The 24193-nt window shown below is 31.8% G+C and overlaps 4 protein-coding genes across 5 annotated transcripts; 2 read left to right on the top strand and 2 right to left on the bottom strand.

Annotated features, from left to right (window-relative positions):
* Positions 1–544: 544 nt before the first annotated feature.
* LOC112695603 (uncharacterized) lies at positions 545–3969 on the bottom strand. Its single transcript, XM_025748003.3, has 5 exons — positions 3609–3969; positions 2630–2972; positions 1481–1585; positions 1349–1396; positions 545–932 (listed from the first exon to the last, which is right to left on the bottom strand). The coding sequence occupies exons 2-5, from the start codon at positions 2912–2914 to the stop codon at positions 693–695; spliced, it is 678 nt and encodes a 225-aa protein (XP_025603788.1). The 5' UTR covers positions 2915–2972; positions 3609–3969; the 3' UTR covers positions 545–692.
* Positions 3970–4850: 881 nt separating this feature from the next.
* LOC112695602 (inactive glucose-6-phosphate 1-dehydrogenase 4, chloroplastic) lies at positions 4851–8827 on the top strand. Of its 2 annotated transcripts, none has more exons than XM_025748002.3 (12): positions 4851–5108; positions 5196–5445; positions 5516–5655; positions 5780–5874; positions 6261–6375; positions 6509–6714; positions 6807–6915; positions 7021–7058; positions 7197–7317; positions 7382–7584; positions 7819–8019; positions 8350–8827. In XM_025748002.3, exons 1-12 carry the CDS (start codon positions 5022–5024, stop codon positions 8585–8587), a joined length of 1803 nt encoding a protein of 600 aa, XP_025603787.1. In that variant the 5' UTR covers positions 4851–5021; the 3' UTR covers positions 8588–8827. The 2 variants fall into 2 exon arrangements, 1 of the variants encoding a protein (XP_025603787.1); XR_011862100.1 differs by having other exon boundaries at positions 4894–5108; positions 7805–8019.
* Positions 8828–12680: 3853 nt separating this feature from the next.
* LOC112695600 (GDSL esterase/lipase At1g09390) lies at positions 12681–17378 on the bottom strand. Its single transcript, XM_025747999.3, has 5 exons — positions 16603–17378; positions 14436–14624; positions 13987–14147; positions 13535–13799; positions 12681–13278 (listed from the first exon to the last, which is right to left on the bottom strand). Exons 1-5 carry the CDS (start codon positions 16883–16885, stop codon positions 13046–13048), a joined length of 1131 nt encoding a protein of 376 aa, XP_025603784.1. The 5' UTR covers positions 16886–17378; the 3' UTR covers positions 12681–13045.
* Positions 17379–20002: 2624 nt separating this feature from the next.
* On the top strand, positions 20003–23868 carry LOC112695599 (WAT1-related protein At1g09380). Its single transcript, XM_025747998.3, has 6 exons — positions 20003–20300; positions 22122–22184; positions 22330–22446; positions 22578–22989; positions 23133–23284; positions 23381–23868. The coding sequence occupies exons 1-6, from the start codon at positions 20125–20127 to the stop codon at positions 23574–23576; spliced, it is 1116 nt and encodes a 371-aa protein (XP_025603783.1). The 5' UTR covers positions 20003–20124; the 3' UTR covers positions 23577–23868.
* The last annotated feature ends 325 nt before the right edge of the window (positions 23869–24193 follow it).

Below are 24193 nucleotides of genomic sequence, written 5' to 3'. Positions count from 1 at the left end.
ATTTTTTACTTTTTATTACCAAATGACGAACTTTGAAGTTGGATAGGATGCTCTTATTAGAATTTTGTTTAAGCCTGCAGAATGCTTGATGTAGTAGCTGATTTTTAAACATGTGATCTATTTATAAGCAAATCTCTTAGATAAAATCACCTGTAATCTTTTGATAGCTATTACTAAAGAATATTAACACCCTTAGAAGGTGGAGCAATAGATTCATTCCGTTTCTATCATTATACTACTGTTTATTAGATACATAGAGAATTAAATGAAACTTCTTATAAGTGTGAGAATTAAATGAAACTTCTTATAACAGATGATTATATAAACGATAAATATTCAAATATAAATTGATTTATCAACTCAAATAATAATGATACGAGTAACATATTGAGCACCATCCAACTAAACTACTACTTGTTGAGTATGAAAAGAAAATGAATTTTATTCACTTGAAGATGTCAAAGTCAAACTATCATCCCCCTAATAAATCATCAATCACGAACATTTATGGGTGAAAAGCAAATGCCTCTATTAACACATGCCATTTTTCAATCAACACATTTCCATTTAAATATATTTCCTGTCATCAGAGATTATTCATTGAAGATTACATTCATTCATTTTCACAAGCATTCCAACACCACAACAATTTTATATCAAGCTCCCAAATGTGAGGGTCTATGTTGGTGATATTAACATATAGAAGCAAGTACCTCTAACAAGGAAGAAGCAAATTGCATTTGAGTTTCTTCATTTATTGTTGAGAAGAGTGGCACATGAACAAAAAGAGATTTAATCCCGTTCTGCTCTGCAAAACGAAGGGAATGGTAGTAAACATAATTGCATACAAACCTGCCTGCATCATCCGATAGGATAACATCATATTCCTTCTGTGCCAATGCCTTGGTGATCTCCACAACAGGAAGCGAAGTCTGCACAGAGTTAGGACCACAATCAATGAAGTTATTTCATAACTTTGGGATTGATTCAAATTGCTTATGTAATAGAAAATAATTTTATTTGCTTGTGCATGCTTCCATAAAAAAAAGTTGGTAGATATCTAATATTTTATGTTTAGACACATTTGTAATAAAATTAATTACACATAAAAATAAGTGTATTTTTTATAAAGTTGACAGTATTTAAGTTTATCTTGAAAAGAAATAAATGAAAATTCTTCTATACATTCTTAATTTTAACGTTCATCAATAAACTGACCACTAAGTGTTCTACATGATGAAAACAGTCAATAATATTAAACATCAGGCTAAATGTTTAACACGTTAATTATTTTAAGAAAGAATTATGAGTGTAAATGTGTACGTAAAACTTCAATGGTCTGTTTTACCTGACGTGTTCGTGAAATTTCACCATCTGAAGGAACAATTGGGACTCTCTGCAGCATATGAATTATATAAAGATCAATCATAAAGTTTGTTGATAAAAAAATATTTAAATGAATCTACTTATCCAATCTGACCTGGGGCTTCCATCCCATTTCATCAGGGCAACGGAAATTAGCTTCATTGAAAGCTTGCTTCTCTATAGCAAACCTTGTTGCACCACTATTAACCCCAAAATGAAGCTGAATAAACATATATCAGAACCACCCAGAATGTAAATGCACAACAAGAGAAACGCAAATATAATGAAATAACTAATATTTGAGATAGCTGAGTAAAACTAATTGGGTAGTGGTTATCCATTTTTTAGTTGACTTTTTCAGTTCATCTTTTGAACTAAGTTGTAGTAGTATTAGAAAGAAAGTACAACATAACTTATATAAGCTAGATTCTACCTTTGAAAAATTTTTTAGAGTAACTTAGAATTAATTTCTTTTGGTCTTCATATTCAGACATGAATCCAGACTAAAAATTAAAACACTAATAGAAAATAAATGAAGAGATTATGAAATATTTAGTTCTACAGTATGAAACACAGAGGAAGTAAAAAAGAAAACACATAGCAAACAGAGAAGGAGAATAGAACTATTGAAGGTTTATTAACAACAAAATGAATACAAATCTACTTTTTTCACTAATCATTTCTGGTACTCTCTATATGTTACTACTGCTCTAATTAATTATTTCTAGAACTAAAAACTCAACAAGCAATTATGCATGAAAAAACAAACTTAGCTATTCTTGGATTTCTTGTTTTTCTGAACTTTGACGAGTCTAACTTCTCTTATCTCTACAATAAATATGCATAAATCAATTATTAAAGCATCCCATTCTAAAAATAATTATAATTATTTGAGATAGTTGGAACAAGAATAGATTCCTATACATCAACAACAAAATTTAAATCTTTAATTAACACATACAAAAATAAACCATGAGACAATTCTGTATTGCTCAGTGTATCATAGATTATTTTGTTCTTTTCTTCTTTGATCATATTTATTTTCTTTATACAATAATATTTATGTCTCTTATTTATTCAGAAGACAATTAAGCAATAACAATATAATTATGCATACAAATCCATATAATATTAGTATAATAGAGTATGTGGTACAAGAGTATGAGGTACATTGTTAAGTATTCTAGTGCTCTTTGTTTTCTTTGTTTTATTTTTATCTTATTTTAGTTTATTTTAGTTCTTCTTATATAAGATTGTAACTCACCCAAATAATTCGGTTGGAATTTGAAGATTCAGATTGAGAGTCTTGTGGAACAATAAGGGCAGATTGTAAGGTCTGGTAGAGTGGAACAAGTGCTCCTTCACCTGCGGTCTCAAGAATGGTGCAGCTCCCAATAGTTAAACATTTTGGCAAAGTCTTCTTGTTCATATATTCTGTCAAATTATTGACAATTATTTCTGTTGGATTCTCTAAAACCCCATGGAACTTTTTAAATCCTGTCACATGAATTGTTGTTATCTTTGCTGATGGAGGACCTTCGGACCCCATTTACCAATGAGTAAGTAAAGTTAAGTTTGTAATATTTAAATCCTTATCTTACAAATACCTGCATTAGATGATGACAAATTTTGAGTGAAGGGAGTAACAAAAGTAAAATAATTAGTATTTCTTACCTAGTGAAGCTAATCTTATTTAAAGAAACATATAATATCACACCACATTCTTCAATCAATATCCCCTTTGCTAGAATGATAAGAATTGAAAGAAAAAAGCTATCCAACTTTAGTTTAAGGGATAATTCAGGCCTTTCAATTTGTTTTTCTTTGAACTCCAAAAGTACTAGAAGTTAAGCCTAGTTTGGGGGAAGTTCAGTTCTTTACATGAAGATTGGGGCATGGGAGTGGGACAATTCAATCATCTCATAAAAGAACTGAAACAAAATTGGCATAAGAAGAAACAAAACAATTCGGTGTTGTCATAATCTCACAAATCTAAGATTCCAAAGCAGTTTCAAGCGGGGACACAGCACACACCGATTAGATTATAGCTCAATTATGGCAATATTTAACCCCCAAACCACCTAACCTTAAACTCAGGAAGATTAAAATGATTAAAGACCCAGAAAACAATTAAACAAACGATTCAAATTAAGCATGTGATCTCACAATTGGAGAAAAAAAGAATTAGCATATGATCGAGAGAGAGAGAGAGAGAGAGTATTCCATTCCAATTTCTCACTCACCGTGAATTAGAATAATCTTGAATAGGGAGGGACGGAAGGTCTCACCGACCAGTCTTATGGTTATGCTTATCTACTCAAAGTTGAAGATTCCGATTAGATTTACAAGAAAAATATAAAGAACAAGAAATACTGACTGTATGAGCTACATTATAGACAATGTAATAATAATGTAAATAAATTAAATACCAATATTTAATATTTAATATTATTTTGTCAGATGAGGTTGCATATCATAATCATATTATCATGAATCGTTTTCAAATGTTGTTCGTTTTCTTTAAAATAATTGAAATTATCGCATTTTTAAAGGCGAGCATGTTGGCGTGGGTGACCTTATTATAATAATTCATTAATCCTTTCTTCACCGCTCTCTCTTTTCCACGTTTTATATGGAATCATTCTAATTTGTGGTTTTCTTGACTTCATTTCAATTAAATCCGCTTAAACTTAAAAACAGTTCACACTTTGTGAGTTAGGTACCAAAAATAATAAATATAGCTTTAAGTTAATCTCTGTAATTTAAAAAAGTGGAATTTATTTTGTTAAAAGTAATAAGTATCTCTAAAATTTGACCAACAAATTATAATTCAAATGACATAATTTTTTTATATTCATCTAAAAATTATAAATTTGAGTCTCGCTCTTAACTTTAGAACAAAAAATACCTCTAAAATTTGATAATTTGTTATTCAAGTTTAAATTGTTCTTGCTTCAAATAAAAAAAATTATTAAAAGAATAATATATGAGAGTCAATTTTTTTAGCTAATATCAACTAATATTTTTAAAATTATTTTATTTATTTTAAATTTAAAATTATAAATTATAAATTTTAAATTATAATTCTAAACTTTAAAGTTAGGTAATGTAAGTTAATTAAAAATTAGTTTTTAATATTTTCTCATACTTAAATTACCAAGGTCCTACAATCTATTCCAGCACTAACACAGCTGGTTGGCCGGGGGAAAATGAAGAAAGAAAAGCAATGAAGGAATTAAAAAAAATTGAAAAAAGTTCCAGCATCACAGAATTAACAATTAATATATAAAGAAAATATTTCCGTTTTTATTCTATTTTATCCTGTCAGAAAATAAGTTTAAACTCATGCCCTTGTAAAAACTATTGTTAATTAATATTTATATATCCTCAAGCAAGAACCAAATTTTTAATATTTATTTAGATAGACGAATAAGTCGAATATCACTGTTCTAAAATAATACTCAAAATTTGGGCCAATAGTTGGCATATTGATTGGGCTGGCCCAATAAGCCCAATTTTTTTTGGGGAGGGGTCACTACTCACTACGATGCTCCGATTGCAAACGTCCTCTGTCAACACCTACTCCACCACCGATCGTAACATGTCCGAAAACACACACTAGTTTAGTCAAAGCAGATATCAAAGAAGTCGCAGGAATGTCACTGTCTTTTTCTTCAGCCTCCGTAGCCTTATCTGAATGCTCAATCCCAATCCACCGTTGCTGCCATGCTCACCGAGTCACCGTGAGTTTAGATTATTACTAATTAATTGTTCGTGTGGAACTTAAAAATGGCATGAATGTTGTAGTTGTAACTGTGCATGTGCTGCAGGGCGGATCAAGAAGCTTGAGTTCAGTTACAGGAAGTGATCGCCTCGTACTGAATGTCAGAAATGGTAATTTGTGTCGGAAGTTTCGTGGTTTGAAACTATGGATACTGGAGAGGCTCAATTTTCAAATTCAACCAGCTAAGCTGCATAAGAGGTCAACGAATGGTAGTCAAGATAGAATTCATCACTTCAAGAACAATTTGGAAACAGGATCTTCACCCTCAATTACTCACACTCATGTTATTCCTCATGGTTAGTTTGCTTATATGCTTAGGGTTCTATGCAATTTTTCAGTGTTTCACACATGCTGAGTTTGTGACAGATAAGGTCAGTTCCATTTCCATGGATGTTAGTGGAGGACCCTCCCTTTGCATCGCCGTCATAGGAGCCACTGGTGAGCTCGCAAGGGGGAAGATTTTTCCGGCTTTATTCGCTCTCTATTATAGTGGCTTCCTTCCTCAGGTACACCTTTTTCTTTCATCCCTTGCAACTTATGACAAGTCATGCCACTTCTTTCGGGATCTTTAGCTTTGTTCTAAAAATTTTAACATATTAAATTTTTAAATTTCCATTGCTTTATCTGCAGAATGTAGGAATTTTTGGGTATTCAAGGAAGGATATGACTGATGAGGACCTGCGATTCTGTATAGCCTCCACATTAACATGCCGAGTTGATCATCAGTATGATTTAGTTCTCACTTCCCTAATTATTACTACATAATATGTCCTGGCTCACTTTCATTTTATAAAATATTTATTCCTGGCTCACTTTCATTTTATAAAATATTTATCACTGTATCTTACATATGGCATCTCGGGAAATTTCATGCTTAGTCATGGTCTGTGAAATATTCACTAACCTATAGTAAACAAATTCTCCTTGAATTTGAGTTTTACATGTAAACTTTAGTTGCTAAAAGAGCTAACCAACTCCAAAGTTGCAATTAAGTTGGTCCATTTAATTTCTCAGAGAATTTTGTTATTCATCTTGTCCTATGCTTGCTGCTTAGTCAATAAGTACAAGATATTCAAGCTTTTCCATTAATGTGAAATACAAAAACTTTCAGAGAGAATTGTGGGGACAAGATGGATGCTTTCCTTAACCGAACTTATTATATTAATGGAGGGTATGACAACAAACATGGTATGTCCATGCTGAATGCCCGAATGGAGCAGATCGAGGTAATTCTGAATGAATGTCTTCAGCATATTTGAAAGTTCTTCAGCTCTTCTCAAATAGGTCCCAACAATCTTTGTTTTGTAAGTTGTATGCCCTTTGATATTTTATTATATTACAGCTTATTATCTACCTCAGGGAGGATCCAAAGCCAACAGGATATTCTACCTTTCCGTGCCACAAGAAGCACTTTTGGATGTTGCATCATGTCTTGCTAGCAATGCTCAGACCCAAAGTGGATGGAATCGCATTATAATTGAGAAGCCATTTGGCTTCGATGTACTTTCTTCCCATAGGTTGACACAATCTCTCCTTTCAAAGTATGAGGAAAAGCAAATATACAGGTGGATATATTTTCCCTCTCCCTGCTTGACCATTAGATCATGCACACAGAAATATTGCTGCATAAATTGATTGTTTCATGTCTTCTTTTCAGGATTGATCATCTTCTGGGAAGGAATCTCATAGAAAATCTCACAGTTTTAAGGTTTGCAAATCTTGTCTTTGAGCCACTCTGGAGCCGTACTTACATACACAATATACAGGTCAGCCCCCCTTCTTTAGTCTGAATACTAACATGCTTTAATTTCTTGATTTCTCTCTTGTTTAGTTTGATGTTTGTAATCAAATTATCTAATTAATATATGCAGATCATTTTATCAGAGGAATTGGGCGTGCAGCCTGGAAGGTGATCATAGTGGTTGTCTTGCCATTTAAGTAAATATGATCAATATGTCATGATTTTCTAAATATCGGAACAGAAATTCTTCCTCCACAAGTAGTTTTTTATGACAGGGCATCAGCATAGTCCTTATTGCCCATGCAGGTATTTTAGTGGCTATGGGATTATCCGTGATATTGTTCACAGTCATGTACTTCAAACAATTGCGTTGCTTGCCATGGAACCACCAATAAGCCTTGATGGCGAAGATATTCGAAATGAAAAGGTACAATTATAGTTTATAAACTTCATAACATAGCTTGATGCGATAGTGACTGGTTTCTTCTCAGGTCAAGGTACTCAGGTCAATTCGCAAATTGGAGCCTAGAGATGTGATTCTTGGCCAGTATAAAGCAAGTAGCAAAGACAAAGTTGATGTATGCGTAAATGGTCTGACACCCACTTATTTTGCTGCTGCAATGTACATTGATAATGCACGATGGGATGGCGTGCCATTTTTGGTTAAAACAGGCTTTGGACTCATCAAACACCAGTAAAAATCTGTATCTTTTTTGTGACTTTTGTTCAGACATATATTCTATGATTGATTTTTTAAATTCAATGGCAAGACTATGTCTGTCCCTACTTTCTTATGTTTGCATGCATGAATTCCATTACAACTACTATAATAATAATAGTATAATTAATGTGCTTATGTAACACAGGTCTGAAAAATTAGTGGTTCGAATATGTTATATGCTGATCCAGATCAGATATTGTTATGCAGAATGGAGATACGGATTCAATTTCGTCATGTGCCAGGAAATGTTTATGACGAATCCATCGGGCATAATATTGACCGTGCCGCGAATGAGCTCATTCTTCGTGATGTTCCCGATGAAGCTATCCTGGTGAAAGTTAACAACAAGATTCCAGGACTGGGGTTACAATTGGACTCTTCAGAGTTGAATCTGCTCTACAAGGACAAGTAAGCAGTTGATATTAGATTAACCACTCATCCCAAAAGCTTAAGTTGATGGGAGAAGGCAACATTAATGATTATATCTCTAACACTTCCCCTCAAAAAAGAGCCTCTTTTTGGGTTTGTTTGATTTTGCATAGGCCTTCTTTTCTCTTTTATTTGCCTTATGCTATTTTTTCACTTTTGGGGTTTACTAAAGATCGAACTCTTGACCTTTCGGACATAGAGCTCTGATACCATGTTATGAAACCACTTTGGGATGAGTGGTTTCATAACAGCAAGAACTGTTGGGAGTCTCTTAGTCTGACGAAATTGACTTGCATTGATGTTAAAAAGGTATAACATGGAGGTGCCGGATTCATATGAGCATCTTCTGCTTGATGTCATTGATGGGGATAACCATCTCTTTATGAGAAGTGATGAGCTGGCAGCTGCGTGGAACATTATAAGTCCAATTCTGAATGAGATGGACAAGGACAACATGTCACTGGAGCTTTATGAATTGGGGGGTCGTGGTCCTGTTGGAGCATACTACCTCTGGGCTAAGCATGGTGTTCGTTGGGTGGAGGACTAAAACTTACTCCTTGTGTTTTCTGTTATTTTATTTTCATGTTTATGGGACCACAGGCACAGCAATCAAGAATCCAAGAATGATGATGCGGTCGCTTTGCTTGGACAAATTATGGACGCGTGCAAATCATATTCCATTCCTCAATTCTCGTATATTATTATGATTTGGTTTGATTTGTGGATAAAGCTTATGTAAGTCTTGAAAGATATGTTAATTTAAAATTTGGAACATCCATTAAAGTAAGGTTATAGTGCTCTCCAGTACTCAGCTTATACCACCACAGATATTGCAATTTTCAACAAGTGTTTCTAGAACGGGATTTCTTTTAATCCAATTTAATGTGACCAAAAGAAATTTCCCATCTAGAACCTGATACTCTCTAATTCGAATATTGAAGGTGGTGATTGTTAAGGTGGTTATATACAGTTGTCTAATTTATTAAAAATAGTTAAAAATGAATATTTATTTTAAAAGACAAGTTCAGTGAATTTGACATCAAATTTAAAGACATGAAAGAATTTACTATTGAAGAATATGTGATCGAGTCAAGTCAACTCGAATTAAGCATGTGATTGGAGGGTTTTAATTTAATCTAAGAAATTGTGGAGATTGGCTTGCTTTACTAGCACTTAAACTTGAGTTGGTCCACTAAAACAGTTGGTAGACAAAAAATTGTTTGCTTTTCACTAAAATCCAAGTTGCCTAATCTAATCTATATCCAGGCAATTAAAGTCCAAGTTGCGAATATATTTTATTGAATAAAATTATAATTTTTGACGTACACATGTACGTTAATAATTACATGAACTATGTTCATAAGACTGATGATGATGTTGTATTATTCGGACATGAGTTAGGACACACCCAAATCCCAATTGATGGTAGCTTATTATTTCCCCCCGATATTTGTTTAATTATGGCCTTATGGGGTCCATGGTCCATATAGTCATATACCCATCCCCATACATGGTTAGCGATAATTCTTCCTCCCCTTCCATAGATCCATCATCCACCTTCCCCACAAGATGCCCCATCATTTGTCATAAAGCAGCCATATGACACAATATTGGTTGAATTATTACGTTATGGGATGACGCAAGCGGCATATATAAATACAGTACACTACATGCTCAATGTTTGTATTTTACTATTTTTCGCTCCAATTTACCATCGTACCCTTACTGTTTTCACGGCCACATGGGTCTTATTGTCAAATCATTAATGGTGCTTGGAACCATTATTAACGCGGTCCTGAGTCCTGACCTCGTTTGCTGGTCAACTAACACGCTTTAAATTCAGTCTCTTTGAACTTACAAGGCAATAATAATTTCCCACATCCCGTAGTAGTTGTTGACTGTGTAGCAAAGTTTTAATTTGCATTAGTCGGTTTCGAAATTTAAGAATATACCTTATTGTTTGTTGAAGCCAAAATTTTAATTTCAGTCTACTTTATATGGTAATTTCCTTTCACTTTCACTCTTGTCTATTGCACACTGCCGATAATGATGTTGGGTTAGAGAAAATAATGGAGGCAAACAAGTTATTAAATTAATTAATTTCATATTCTTCTTTTTTTCTAGTCACTACTTTTCTGTGAGCATCTTTTCTTGTCCCAATAATATAGAGTAAGGTTCGTACTCCCTTAGTCTTCTCCATATAAGGAAATTAAATACAGAGAGACTAAATTGTAGTGTTGATGAGGATGGAAGGAGAAAGAAGGAAGCGGAAATTGGAGAGTAGTGAAGAAGAAGAAAAAGAAGAAAATGAGGAGCAGAAGATGGAGACGTTCTTCGCCTTGGTGAAAAGCACGAAGGAGGCGCGTGATCTCCTCTTCAATAAGGACAAAACGGATAACAAGGTTGATGAGGATGAAGAAGCACTCAAGAAGGGAAAAGCTACTTGGATTCCAATGTTTCAGCCAGAAGATTTCATTGATTATGGAGAATTGGGAAGAAGAAGTAGTCATAATAATAATAATAATAATAATAATAATAATAATAATAGTAATAATGTTCCAACAACAACTCCGCATGCATCAGGTGCAGGTCCTTCGGAGAAAGAGAAGGAGGAGGTGGTGGTGATGGAGAAACAACATTTGCAAGAAGCGGCGGCGGCGACAGTGGAGGCACCTATTCCAGAAATAAATGAACAGAAGGAGAAAACAAGTGATCTTCTAGACTTAAATCTTTCTTTGTGATAAATGCCATATATGTATGTGAATGTATGTATGTGATTTGCTGACCTAATTGCATCTTTATTGTGTTATTAATTATATTATTGATCAATTAGTGTTCATTGTTACTTCATGATTAACCATGGAATTGTTTATACAACGGAAGAGAGTCATCATGTTTAGTATACTGTGGTGATTTTTCGTGCTCAATCCTTAATAATAATATGCCAGCTGGCTTTGTATGTTAAAGTTTTACAAGCAGCATGTTGGCAATTGAGGAGATTTCTATACTCTTACTATCTTAGTTGATTAATAACAGTTTAATTGTTCAATTTATATAGAACATTTTTTTTCTTTTGTTTAAATAGTTTATTAGGTTATGGCTGTTTTGGAAAGTTTCTATAAAAATATTTTTTAAAACTAACATATATGTAATAAAAAATAAGAATAAATATAGATATTTATATATAAAGTTCAAAAATATTATGAACAAAAAATTAATTATCATGTAATTATATATAAATATATATGTTCTTTTACTCATTTTCAACATATATTTTATTTTTCAACATATATGTTATACGAATGATTAATTTTTTTGACTAAATATTAAATGTAATATGATTGTATAAAGTTATATTAAATTTTTTAACTTTGAGAAGTATATGTTAGTCAAAAAAATTAATCATTCTATAACATTGAAAAATAAAATATGTATTAAAAATGAGTAAAATAACATATATATTTATATATAGTTACATGATAATTAATTTTTTATTTGTACATAATATTTTTAAACTTTATATATAAATATCTATATTTATTCTAATTTTTTATTACATATGTGTTTATTAAAGGTATTTTAAATTTTAAAAATTAATATTAATTAATATATGAAATTATATTAGATATTTTAATTTTGATAAGTACAAGTTAATTTTTAAAAAAAATTAAGTGCTTTAAAAGTACCCTAATTTTTAAAAGTTGTTAGTATAAACACATAAACTTTTTAATTTATCAAGTGTAAAATGAGATACTTATGCTTTTATAAAACACAAAACACTTTCTTAAAATTTTTTACCAAACCAAGCTGAAATCTTGCAAAATGCAAATATTCTTAGAAACAAAGCATTTTGCCAAACAAACTAAATTTTTGAAATATCAAGATGTCATTTGTTTCTTTTTTTTTTGGACTTGGTCATGGGCCAGAAGACTGACCCGGACCACAATCCGAAACCCGAACCCGCCCAAGCCTGGAACCCTACCCCCAGAAACTAAATTTGTTTCTTTAAGAATATCATTTGATCAAAATCTGAATATTATGGACCGACAAAATACTATTTTTTTTTGTCATATTTTTTTTTATGGACCGACAAAATACTATAATAGTCTACGTTTTGTCATACGCAACCATACACACTGTTTTTCTTTTTCAAAAAATAAAAGGTAAGACAATAATGAGAGACCATGGAGTCCTGTAATTATTTCTCCAGGTTTTGAGTCCATACGTACATATGCTACGGACATGAACATGGGCCTAAATTGTACAACTGGATATGAGACCAAACAAACAACAAACAACAAAGGGCCCCTATTGAAGGAAAGTTTCTCCTATCAAGAAAATAACGAAAAAAATGACAAAAAAAAAATAAAAATTAAAAAAGCAGCAAAACTTCCATGTAGATTAATTATAAGCCCAACCAACTTGTATTGGTTTAATAATTAGTTCATTAGTTCATTTAAACAAATATCCAAAATTTGAATCCCATATTATTTATGCAACAACCCAATGCCAATAGCAAACTTTAAATAAAACACCAATTTGCAACAGATTAATCCTTGATATATTGAGTTGGTGCATACCAAAGGGGGCAAAAAAATAATAAAAAGCCCTAAAAATACTTAAAGAAATCTCAACACATCTTTAAATAATCTTCTATGGAACAATCCTCTTATTTTTATTGCACTACATGTCAATACGCTTGATCAACGAATTATTATTTTTCATGTATCATTGATCAATGCTCAATTGCTCATACATCACACATAATTTGCATACTACAAAAACAATGCCTGGCAACAAAGACCAATTATACAACCCAAGATCGCCCCTAACTTTAGAACTTGCATCTTGGGCAAGAGAGCGAGACTACATAACAAACTGTGTTTTTTGAGAACAACTACAAAGAAAATAAATAGAAGTATAAGGACCAAAAAAGAACCACAAAGATGCAAAGACAGCACTTAATGGAGTAAGTGTTTGATTCATTGCTTTGCACACTGGTTAGTCAGTGATTACAGAAGAAATCAAAAGCTGTAGGTGGTGTGGAATAGGCCTTGGAAAGAATTTTTGAAGCTATGAATGTATTTGCAGCCTCAGTAAGATGGATTCCATCCCAGCTAACATATTTTGATCCTTCACTACAAACCTGATACCCTGGTTGCCCACATGTCACCCTTGGGTCAAAATTGTAAGGAGGCCCTCCAGACCCGCAGCACACCATCAGCGAATTCGAGAAACCTAATCATCAATGAATCTCAAGAATTCATCAAAAGTTCCAGCCATCATAATTCAATCATGCATGTTATCAGAGGCAACTGCAAATAACTTGGACTATTTGCCACTTAAACCCAAAGCAGTTAAATATTGTGCTTGTTATTAATAATGTCATCATAAGTTAGGGAGTGAGTGTCATCAATGATCACAATTAAATTATTATTACACAAATACCAACTGAATAAGTACTTGAACAAGAAGGTGCTTTTGTTTGGCTTACCATATTTGGCGGCATTTGTGATAAGATCATACTTAATGGCATAAATATTGACATAGACTATGGTAGCATCCTTCAATTGAGTTCTTAGCTTAAGTGACAACCGATTCAGTGCATCATTAAATAATCTTGCAGCAGAGTTATAGCTAGAAAGACATCCAGATGAATCCAGATCCTTCTTTTGAGCCAGTGCAATTAATTTGGGAAGACATCCTAAGGGTCCAGTGTTGTGAAGCCAAAACTTCCTGGCACCTTCATTATACAAACTCTGCATATCAAGAAATGAACATTACAAACAAAATTCTTATCTATCTCACTTATTATAATTATAGAATTTTGACCGAAATTTCAAATCATACAACCATAAACAGAAAGAAAGATTGTGTGATGCAAATAATATGATCAATAGGAAAAAATGTTTCACTAATCACCAACACCAACCAAGTAGGACTCACCCTAACAGCCGTTTCAATCTCGGCAACAACTGTTGGGATCCTCTTGATCACTTGCGCATATGACAAATTTTTGGTAAATGAATCAGCAATGTCATTTTGCCCAATATCAATCAAGTAGAGTGCATCTCGGAACCCTCCATCATTTATCAAATTGGTTGCACCTGTAAGTTTATGAGGCAATTATTTAGTTCTACTTCATTCATAAATTCAAACTCCATATGAATATTTTACAAACATTTACCCCAATCAGATAGCAATAATATGATACCTCAAGTTGAACTGAAAGCATAATCAGTATTAATTTTTTGGCCCAAAAAAAAGTCATTTAAATACCTTAATTGGGATATGAACTCTATGAAGTATGAAACATTGATGAGAAAATAAAAACCCTCCAACAATGAACTGTTTCTTCCAAGCAATGAAATAATAACGAAAAAAGAAAAATCTACCTGCATTAACAAGTTCAAGTGCACGAGCTTTGAGACGCCTGAACTGCATGACTTGTATATTTAAAGAGAATGGAAGATACTTGGGGAGTGTAGAGGACCCTACAACTGCAAAGTTTGCTCCATTTGTGAACGTTGATCCAGACAATGGGTCCATATATGGGTTCAATAAACTCATGTTGATACTTTGGCCTGCAAATGTTAGAGGGAAATTGTTCAATAGTCTTGCATCTTTTGCATCTACGCCTTTTAATGATATAGAAGTAAATTTTTTATATACTAACGATACATCAACAGTAAATTGTAAATTGTAAACAAAAACCAACCAACAAAACAATTTGCATATCTAACAATTGAAGAACTAATTTACTAACATCCAAAGTCTAGGTTGGTTAATTTTTATTGTTCGCATTTTTATCCTACTACATCGAATTCAATTTTAATGTATCACAAATTTTAAAGTGGATTTTTGTTATTTCCTCGCTAAAATAATATTTAGTGACAATTTACACGGCCATCTAATTAATTAAATTAATAAGGAGTATATTTGAAAATGTTATTTTTATTTAGGTTTAATGATCGTTCTTATAGTTTTACCAAATTTATAATTAAGTTCTTATATATATTGTTACGGAAGGTAACCGGAGATTAATAGAGTAGATTGCGTAGGTTGGCCCAAAGGTGTGGAGGAGGAGATTTCCGAATGAATGTGCAACTCGGGTGACTCCGTCCGACTAGTTTGTACGAGGAGAGGGGGTGGTACCTGCAAAGACACTCCGATGCCTAAGTTAGCAAGAGTGTGAGCAGGTCTAGAGAGTATTGGGCTTAGAGATATCTGAGGGGTGTCAGTGTATTTATAGTGGTGAGCCAATAACCACCGTTGGAGTAGTGCCGTATCTTTTGGGTGTTAACCGTCCCTTTATCTTAGGGAGGTTAAGATATATGGCTTGATGAAGCGGGTAGAGAGATTTTAGGGGCGGTTACTCATTTGAATGAGCGTTTATCTGCCCGCTAATCTCATGTCCGACTTCTTTAGCGTAAGTCGTAGTCGACACCGACTTCTTATATGAAGGTCGGTGCTTAGCTAGGCTTAATCCTTCGGATTAGGCCTTTTATTTGGATCTGGGCTTTTATCATTGGGCCAGGGTAGGAACATATATATATATATTTGGATTAGATCTCTATACTACTTTTAATTTTATAATTAGATTATTCTCTGTATAAAAAATATTAGAATTTATTGAATATTTTTTTACAAATTGAAGATATATAATTAGATCTTTCATTACATTTTTTGAAAGAATTTTTTTTGTTAATTTTAATATTTTTGACATAAAAAATACATCATTATAAAATTAAAAGCACGATATGAATTCAATTGAAAAAAAAATAGGAACCAAATTATAAATTTGATAAAAATGACAGAAACCGATAAAAATAATTAATTTTTTTATTTATAATACTAAATATTATACCCTAATCTAGAGGGGCATACAGGTAATGAAGTTTTTAATTAAGAAAGAGTAACCCAATTAGTTAAAAATTTTAATTTTGATTAGCTATGTAACAAGTTTTTTATTAACTGCCTAAAATAAATAGTCATTTAAATTATCATATGTAAAATATAAAAAAAATAACACATGTGATCGAATGATTATAAAAAATATTTTATTCTGTTTATTAAAATTAAACTCTTAATTAAACAGATATAAATAATAAATATATTATTTTTAGTAGACATATATGTATATTTTTTTTAAATAGTGTTAGAAACCAACACATTTTTTAATTTATAGTAATTAATTAATTATCATTAGTATTTTTAATAATAAAAATTATATTTAATAATATAAAATTATATTTTTTATGATTAAATACTAACTAAACTAAATTTTAATAACAGTATTGACCACTAAGATTTTCTCTTTCTGGGGATTTTTTTTTTTTTTTACAAGTTGTGTGAGTTTCTTAACAGAGGCAAAGGTGATGGTGCTGGACAGACGTCAGCACTAAAGACTCGAAGTCAAAGATATGTGAGAAACATGGACCCCACACGAGATCACAAATAGTAATACGAAATAAAAGAATAAGTGACCGACAGATCCCGTAAGAATGAAGATAGATCCATTTCCAGAAAACAGAGAAGAGAAGCAATTAAGTTAAGTCTTACAGAGCAAATCGATTATGAGGCGTCCATCGGACAAGCGACCGGTGGATCTATGGAAGAAGCTGCGTCCATTGGGGAGGTTGATAGGGTAACCGAGTCCAGAGGCGAGTCCACCCGTGTCCGAGTTGGAATCGCCAAACACGAATATAGCTGGAGCTTTATCGCATCCATAAGCTGAAGAAATTGAATAGAACCACAGCACTAACAAGAATGATAATGGAAATGAGAATGAGAATGAGAATGAGAATGAGAATGGAAGGCAGTGACCGACGCAACCGGAACCCATTGTTATGTTATCTCTTGTCCGTTACACAGGACATGACTTAATTAGACTTGACAAAGACCCGTCTATATCTACTCCTCTCACTTCCCTTTTTTGACTCTCCTCCTCTCAAATAATAAAATAACTCGGCTTGGCACTTTTTTTAGGCCCAATCAAATATTGGGCCTACAGGATCCGTTTCAAACCTCCCAGCCCAACCCAATATATATGAGTTTTCACAACTTGGCAAAGGCAGAGGGGGTTGGTTGCATGACTGTGTTCTTGACTTCTTGCAGAAAGTAGAATCCTCTGCTTCGTTGAATATATAATTAATATGGTACTCCACTCATTGGCTATTGTATCCCTTGTTCTGTCGCCCTCGTTACTAACTTACTATTACTTCAAACAGTATTGTTTTATTTTATTTTTTTTCAAATTAAAGAAACTGTAACTACTTTAGGAAATGATTTACAATATTAGAAAAGCTGTCATTATAAAATGAAAGAATACAGGTACAATATTCCTAGAAATATTCTCATTGCATACGTTATTATCATATACTCTAGCTAGTCTCTCTATATCTATCTATCTATCTATCTATCTAACACGTTTTATTAGTTTGGATTTCCATGATGACTATGATTACTTGTTCCTGAAAATGAACCCCGACAATTTGTTTGGATCATAAGCGGAAATTAAAGATAGCGTTACGTGTAAATTAAGTCCCCCTATTGATGGCGCAATATGTGAATATACATGCCTAGATGCATATCTTATTAGCAGCCTTTAACTCTATTGACAAATTTGATGTCACGAAAAAACACCACCCATGACTCTTAGTCCTATACATAGATAAATCATGAGATTATAGACATGCTAGAAGCAATGTCTAGATTCGTTATTCAGAAATCATTCTCTAAACGTATGTTCAGGATTAGAAACAAACCTCTCGTGAGGGAATTAAAGTGAAGCTACATGATTGAACAATCTTATATGTATATTCTTATTTCTTTTCAGAAAAGAAGAAAACCTTATTTCTTTTTTAAATAATCTACGGTTAGTTTAGCTTCAAAGCCTAGTTTGATTCTATATGTGAATCAATACAAGAGACCTCTAGTCAGCATAGACTCTATCTTCATTCTTCAACGCTTTACTTTTTCTACATAAAAAGCTTTTTTAGCATGCAAATCCAAAATTAAAAGACTCTTGCGTTTAATTTGTCTTAAATTTACAATTAGTAACACAAATAGAACTTAGAATAATGATTGTACTTGCATTCATTTATTTCATACCAAATGTGTCGATAAAAATAAGTTAAAGAACTATTAAAATTTATATTTTTGGTTATTAATTAGTTATTAATATTTAAAAGTAATGTAGGTTAAAGTACATTGAAAAAATATTAAATTAAAAAAGTTAAATTAATAATTAAAAATAATAAATTTTGATGTTTTTTTATATTTTTAATTAAGTGTCAATAATTTTGGTTTGGTCAAGTAGTCAACTCACTCGTCCACTTAAACAATTGTCGGAAGATTGAATTTCGTCTTATACATATAGCAATTCATTGGTCAGCGACAATAACAATAACAGACTCTTAAATAAAACTCAGATCTAGAATAGATTAATTAAATATTAAGTGTGACTGGTAATAAAATTTTATTTACTACTGTCATTAGATTCTTTTCCCGAGATAAAAGCAAGTTGGGCTCGTAAATCCTTGCTTAGTTAATCAATGAGGCCTTGAAGGTCGAAGCAAAACATCTAACACTACAATAATTTTTTTTATGGATAAATTTTTAACGATAATAAGGTAATGATATCATTGTATATTTTATTTAATGGAAAAGTATACGTTACCAAGAGAGAGTCTGCCAACTATTACCAACACGTGATAAATTAGGATTAAACCATAATTAACTTAGATGTGGCTTTATTTAGTAGATGGGCTTCATGTCCAGCCCAACTCAAGTTGGCAGATTTTGACAGATAAAAAGTTGGTAACGTAGCATTACTGTTATTTAATTTATATAGTATATATTTATCGTTATTACTTCATGTTTATATTACGTGATTATGATGACTAATATTTTAAAAAATATTACTAAAATTAAAATAATACTTTTTAAAAAGTATTATTTAAAAAAATGATATCAAAATATAAAAAATATATAATTTTAATTTAATAATATTTGTATCATAATTACCATAATTATCATAATATAATTATATTAAAATCTATTTATTATAATTGTAATTATATATTATTTTAGCTATTAAAAATATTTTTATTGACAATTGTATAATTTTTATTAAAAATTTTTAGCAACAAAATATAAACACGACTGATATTTAATTATCGATAACTATATTAACGATTATTTTTACGGTTTTACTAGAAAACCAACTAGAAGAATAGTTAACTAGAGTTAACTAATTGAAAAATGAGAGATATGTTATAAAAAAAATAAATTTTTACTATCTTAATTTTTAGAATTTTAAAACTAAAAATATAAAAGATTAATTTGAGTTAGTTTATGTTGTAGTTGGCTTTCTAGATTTTTTTTATTTTTATTGTTATTAAAAACAAAATAAATAACGGTTAAAAGTAATTGTTTGAGTATTTAAGAGTGCTGATCAAACTGAGAGTAGTGAAACTTGCTTTTGCTTAATTTAAGGGAAAATCAGAAAAAGCTAAGCATTATTATTAAGGTGAAGTAGTGCATGCAAATGCATTGACGTAACGTGGAACAAGCCCAGGGTGGGTTGGGAAATGCAGCTAGCAAGGACCTAGAAGGAAAATTGTGATGGGGTCCCATTAGCTTTATAATTTATTAAATTAGTATGGTATAATAATGTATAGTATATGGTGACATGCGCATTATCATCAACAACAAACAAATTTAGTTGCTTCAAGACTCATTCTTATTAAACGCATTTAAACCTGCTAGGTACGCGCAAGCCCCCAAAGCTTCTCAAGAAATCGAATCCAACTCTTTCTTTTCTTAAAAAGATATAAAAGAAAAATGTGTAGAAAATATGGTTGCTACCGTTTCTTTTACTCATTTTTCACGCACGATGTCATTCACCTTTTTTATTGGTTGTGTTTATATATATACCCATCTTTCTCTACTTGCTTCTCCATCTCTTATTATTCTCATTCCCTCTCCCTCTCTCTCTCTCTCTCTGCCTAGATACACTTCTTTTCTTTTGAACTTTCTCCCTTCATTGTTCAAAAGTTCAAAGGCAGAGAGAAGAGAATAATGGCGAGAGGTCTCATTCCATTGTTGTCAATGATTCTTGTTCAGTTGGCGTATGCAGGGATGAGTATTACCTCAAAGCTTGCCCTAGAAGGTGGCATGAACCCTCTTATCCTTGTTGCTTATCGTCAAATCTTTGCCACTATTGCCATTGCTCCCTTCACTTATTGGCTCGAATGGTAATATATCAATTTGGATTCATTTACTGTAATAATCATATCCATCTACTTATTTTTCCTACATTATTCTTATTATTATATCCATATGCATGCATGAATGCTTAAATGTTAATATATATGATTGTTCTTCATATTTTGAGCATTATATTATTATGAAGCAACAATAAGAAAAGCTAAACTGAAGGAAATAATGAAGTGAATGCTTTGTAATAAATAAAAAATATTAAGTGACTAACATTTTTTTTTCTTGCATTTTTCAATAATATTAACTATTTTTTAGTTTTGAACTAGAAATACTGGTTTCTTAATTTTTTTAAATATAATAAGATGAGTGGGGCTTCTTGCTTAGCTTGATGCTAATTAATAAGTGAGAGTTTACGGAAAAAGATCTTAAAGAAAGAGAACATCACAAAATGGTAACTAACAGCCTTTTTTGCTTTAAGCAGAAACAATAAAGACCAATTTTTTCACTCTATTAGACTACATATAGTATAGTATAGACTACTCATTTTTTGGTGCATTTACATCTAACTCGTCAGTTTGTTACTATCAAGTAAAGTAAGTACACCAAAATGATGATAAGCCACACAAACATTTTCATGTAACCTATAAGAACACCACTAGTGATGACATGCATGCTTAGCTTGACACGTTACGAGTGGTGTTACGTTCCAGTAACTTTAATTTCTACTTTTTCAAATTAGGCATGGTATACAAGAGTTTCTAAATTCATATAGAGTCTCATACAAATTAAATGGGTTGTGTTATAGTAAGGCGTGATTTGGATCTAACACGTTTATTTTGGGTGAGTACGATTTCACCTCTTTGATTAAATAATCGTTTAACTATTTTTAACTATTTATATACGCTGAAAATTTAGGTACAGTCAACTTCACATGAAATTGATATTTGAAAACCGTTAAATGATTTCACTGATTTGATTAAATTTTCATCTAACAACTTTGAGGTATCAACTTCATGTTTCACCTGAATATTCACCATTCATATATACTTATTTCAAGGAAAAGTTTTCGTAATTGTCTTTCAGGTTCCTTCTTGATCAAATTAATTTTAAAAAAATATTAGAAAATTGAAAAAATTTATTATTTTTTAGTCATAATTAGTTAACTAATAATGTTTAAAAATATAAATTAAAAATATATTATTAAATTATTAAATTAAAGAATTAAATTAATGACTAAAAATACTGATTAAAACTAATAAATTTTACGGACCTTTGATTTTTTTCATAATTTCATTTAAAATTAATTCTAAAGTAAATTAAGTACCTTGTTCGTGATACTTTTATAAACGAGAAACCAAACAATAATCTCAAAGGATAAAACAAACTTAATCTATCTTGCAAGTTACTCAAATACAGAACTAGGACTCCATTACGTATAGCTCTTATTACATATCGATTCTCTGTAATTTTTGTCTTTATTTTCTTCTTTTCCTACGCTACAAAAATATACCGAGCCAACTCATTAAAAACAGTATGCAAATATTGAAATATATAATACATCTTTGAAGTGGAGGGGAAGAAAACACAGCCAAGATATAATATAAGTTTTTAATTTTGGCTTGTATTTGATTAATAATAAAAAGTTAACAAGTCGGATCATTATATATGCTCTGTTTTTGTGTACATCTGTTTTATATATTTTTATTTTTAATATTAAAATTGATCGATAAAAAATATGAAAAAATGTATTTTTATACCATAAAAAATATATAAAATAATATAAATATTTTATTTTATGTTTCTGTTTGTTTTATTTTTTTGCATTGTGTGTAATTGTTGTTGGTTTGCGTCCGTAGGAAAACAGTTCCGAGGATGACAAGGCGCGTTATGCTCCAAATAGTACTTTCTTCCATAACAGGGTAAGCTTTTGTGCTTTTCTGTCCTTTCATAGTAGTCGCTAGCACTTAATGCCAAGAGTTTTTCAAATTTAGCCCATTTTGAGTTATGATTCTTTTTTCCTTTTATCACTAAGCTCACGCACTTAATTTGAATTTTGAAATGCAGAATAACAGGAAACCAGGTTCTGTTCTTCGTGGGTCTAAAATATTCAACTGCCACAGTTGCGTGTGCACTCACCAATTTGCTCCCAGCTTTTACGTTTGTCCTGGCAGCCATCTTCAGGTAACACTCAGATGGCGGTTATCAATTATTAACTTCATATGAAGATAACTGTATAAAAATTTTCACCAAATATAATTATTAAAAAGAAATGGCAATGGCAATGAATTAATTATATTGAATAAATTGTGTAGACAAGAGAGTGTGGGAATGAAGAGAAAAGCAGGGGTAGCAAAGGTGTTAGGAACAGTAGTGTGTGTAGGTGGAGCACTGCTTTTATCATTCTACCACGGCAAAACAATTGGTATAGCAGAATCAAGCATTCGTTGGAGCTTTGCGGAGAGAATGGAAGGAAAAAGCAGCTCCAACGGGAACGGAAGCGCGCTTCTGGGTCCTTTTCTTCTTGTGGTTAGTGCCCTTGTTTGGTCACTTTGGTTCATAATTCAAGCAGACATAAGCAAGAATTTCCCAGCTCCATATACGAGCACAAACTACATGTGTTTCTTGGCCAGCATCCAGTGTGTCCTCCTTGCCTTGTCTTTTGACCATACCCCCTCTTCTTGGTCCCTTCATGATCCTATCAGACTTGTCTCTTCTCTTTATGCGGTACTACTTCTAATTCTACTTCTTTCTTAGCTTTCTTTATTCATATTAACAAAAATAATCTATACTAAAATCAATCGATATATATTTATATATATTTATGAATATTAAGTTATATATTTTCTTAATTAAATAATTAATTTCAGGGGGTAGTTTGCACTGGTCTAGCGTACTGTCTCATGTCATGGACCATTGAGAGGAAAGGTCCTTTATACGTTTCAGTATTTAGTCCATTGCAACTTGTTCTCACTGCTGTTGCTAGCTGGGCATTGCTTCGGGAGAAACTATACATTGGAACGTATGTCTTTGTAATCATAAATTCAACTTCTGTGATCTTGTTTAATTAATTAATAACATAACATATGTCTGATTTTATTTTGTTTTGTGGGTGTAGTGTGATAGGGTCTGTGCTGATAGTTGGAGGGCTATATTGTGTTCTATGGGGAAAGAACAAAGAGATGAACGAGATCATTGCTGAAAAAGAGACAGTCAAGTACAACGAGAGTAATGCAAAGAATAGTGATTTGGAGTTACCATCTTACATACCATCCAACAATGGTAATCATCGTGTAATTGTGGATGTTGCTTAATATATATACACACAGACACAACTACCCATTAAGGGGATTGAGGATTGGAGATCATAGGACATAAACTAAGATGCAGCACATGATTCATTCATTGCAGGATATGCTACTACCAATTATTAGAGCTAGGCTCACCATCTTTCTTTATCTTTTTCTTCTCTTTTTTTCTCTGGTGAGATACGTCCGAAATATGATGGAATTCTCTCTACTCTCTAGCTAGTTAGTGTTGTGTTTAATATTGTATTAGTGATTTGAAATTGATTCACAACGGTGGTATCACTCTTTCTGTTGGAAATTCCTTGCAATTGCATCTTGATTAAATTACATGTATCAACCTCAGTTATAGCGTACCTAGCTAGCACCTCTCTTGACTCTGCTTGCATATTTGATGCACGTTTCTTCAGCTAGTATACAGCATTACGGTGCTAAGCGTAAATTGAATAGGAAAAGAATTAATCAATGAGAAAGTAATTAGGAAGAAGATAATTTTATTAATGAAAAATTTTAAAGAACAAAAAAATATAAATAACTAATTCAATGCTTTCAATTATTATTTTATTATATGTATTTATAGCAAATTAATTAACTAATAAAATTATTATAATTAGGTTTTAGACCTA

This window comes from Arachis hypogaea, chromosome 6 (assembly GCF_003086295.3).
Source record: "Arachis hypogaea cultivar Tifrunner chromosome 6, arahy.Tifrunner.gnm2.J5K5, whole genome shotgun sequence".
NCBI lineage: Eukaryota > Viridiplantae > Streptophyta > Magnoliopsida > Fabales > Fabaceae > Arachis > Arachis hypogaea.
The sequence above is the reverse complement of the archived record's forward strand: the minus strand, read 5'-3'. Positions and strand labels throughout refer to the sequence as shown.

Coding starts and splice junctions, on each gene's coding strand:
- LOC112695603 (XM_025748003.3), bottom strand. CDS start 2,914: ATGGGGTCCGAAGGTCCTCCATCAGCAAAGATAACAACAATTCATGTG. Junction 1,586..2,629: donor ATTCCAACCGAATTATTTGG/GTGAGTTACAAT, acceptor ATGTTTATTCAG/CTTCATTTTGGGGTTAATAG. Junction 1,397..1,480: donor AAATGGGATGGAAGCCCCAG/GTCAGATTGGAT, acceptor CATATGCTGCAG/AGAGTCCCAATTGTTCCTTC.
- LOC112695602 (XM_025748002.3), top strand. CDS start 5,022: ATGTCACTGTCTTTTTCTTCAGCCTCCGTAGCCTTATCTGAATGCTCA. Junction 5,656..5,779: donor ATAGTGGCTTCCTTCCTCAG/GTACACCTTTTT, acceptor CTTTATCTGCAG/AATGTAGGAATTTTTGGGTA. Junction 7,059..7,196: donor TTGGGCGTGCAGCCTGGAAG/GTGATCATAGTG, acceptor TTGCCCATGCAG/GTATTTTAGTGGCTATGGGA.
- LOC112695600 (XM_025747999.3), bottom strand. CDS start 16,885: ATGGGTTCCGGTTGCGTCGGTCACTGCCTTCCATTCTCATTCTCATTC. Junction 14,625..16,602: donor CCTCATAATCGATTTGCTCT/GTAAGACTTAAC, acceptor TAACATTTGCAG/GCCAAAGTATCAACATGAGT. Junction 14,148..14,435: donor ACTTGAACTTGTTAATGCAG/GTAGATTTTTCT, acceptor ATAAACTTACAG/GTGCAACCAATTTGATAAAT.
- LOC112695599 (XM_025747998.3), top strand. CDS start 20,125: ATGGCGAGAGGTCTCATTCCATTGTTGTCAATGATTCTTGTTCAGTTG. Junction 22,990..23,132: donor TTGTCTCTTCTCTTTATGCG/GTACTACTTCTA, acceptor AATTAATTTCAG/GGGGTAGTTTGCACTGGTCT. Junction 23,285..23,380: donor GAGAAACTATACATTGGAAC/GTATGTCTTTGT, acceptor TTGTGGGTGTAG/TGTGATAGGGTCTGTGCTGA.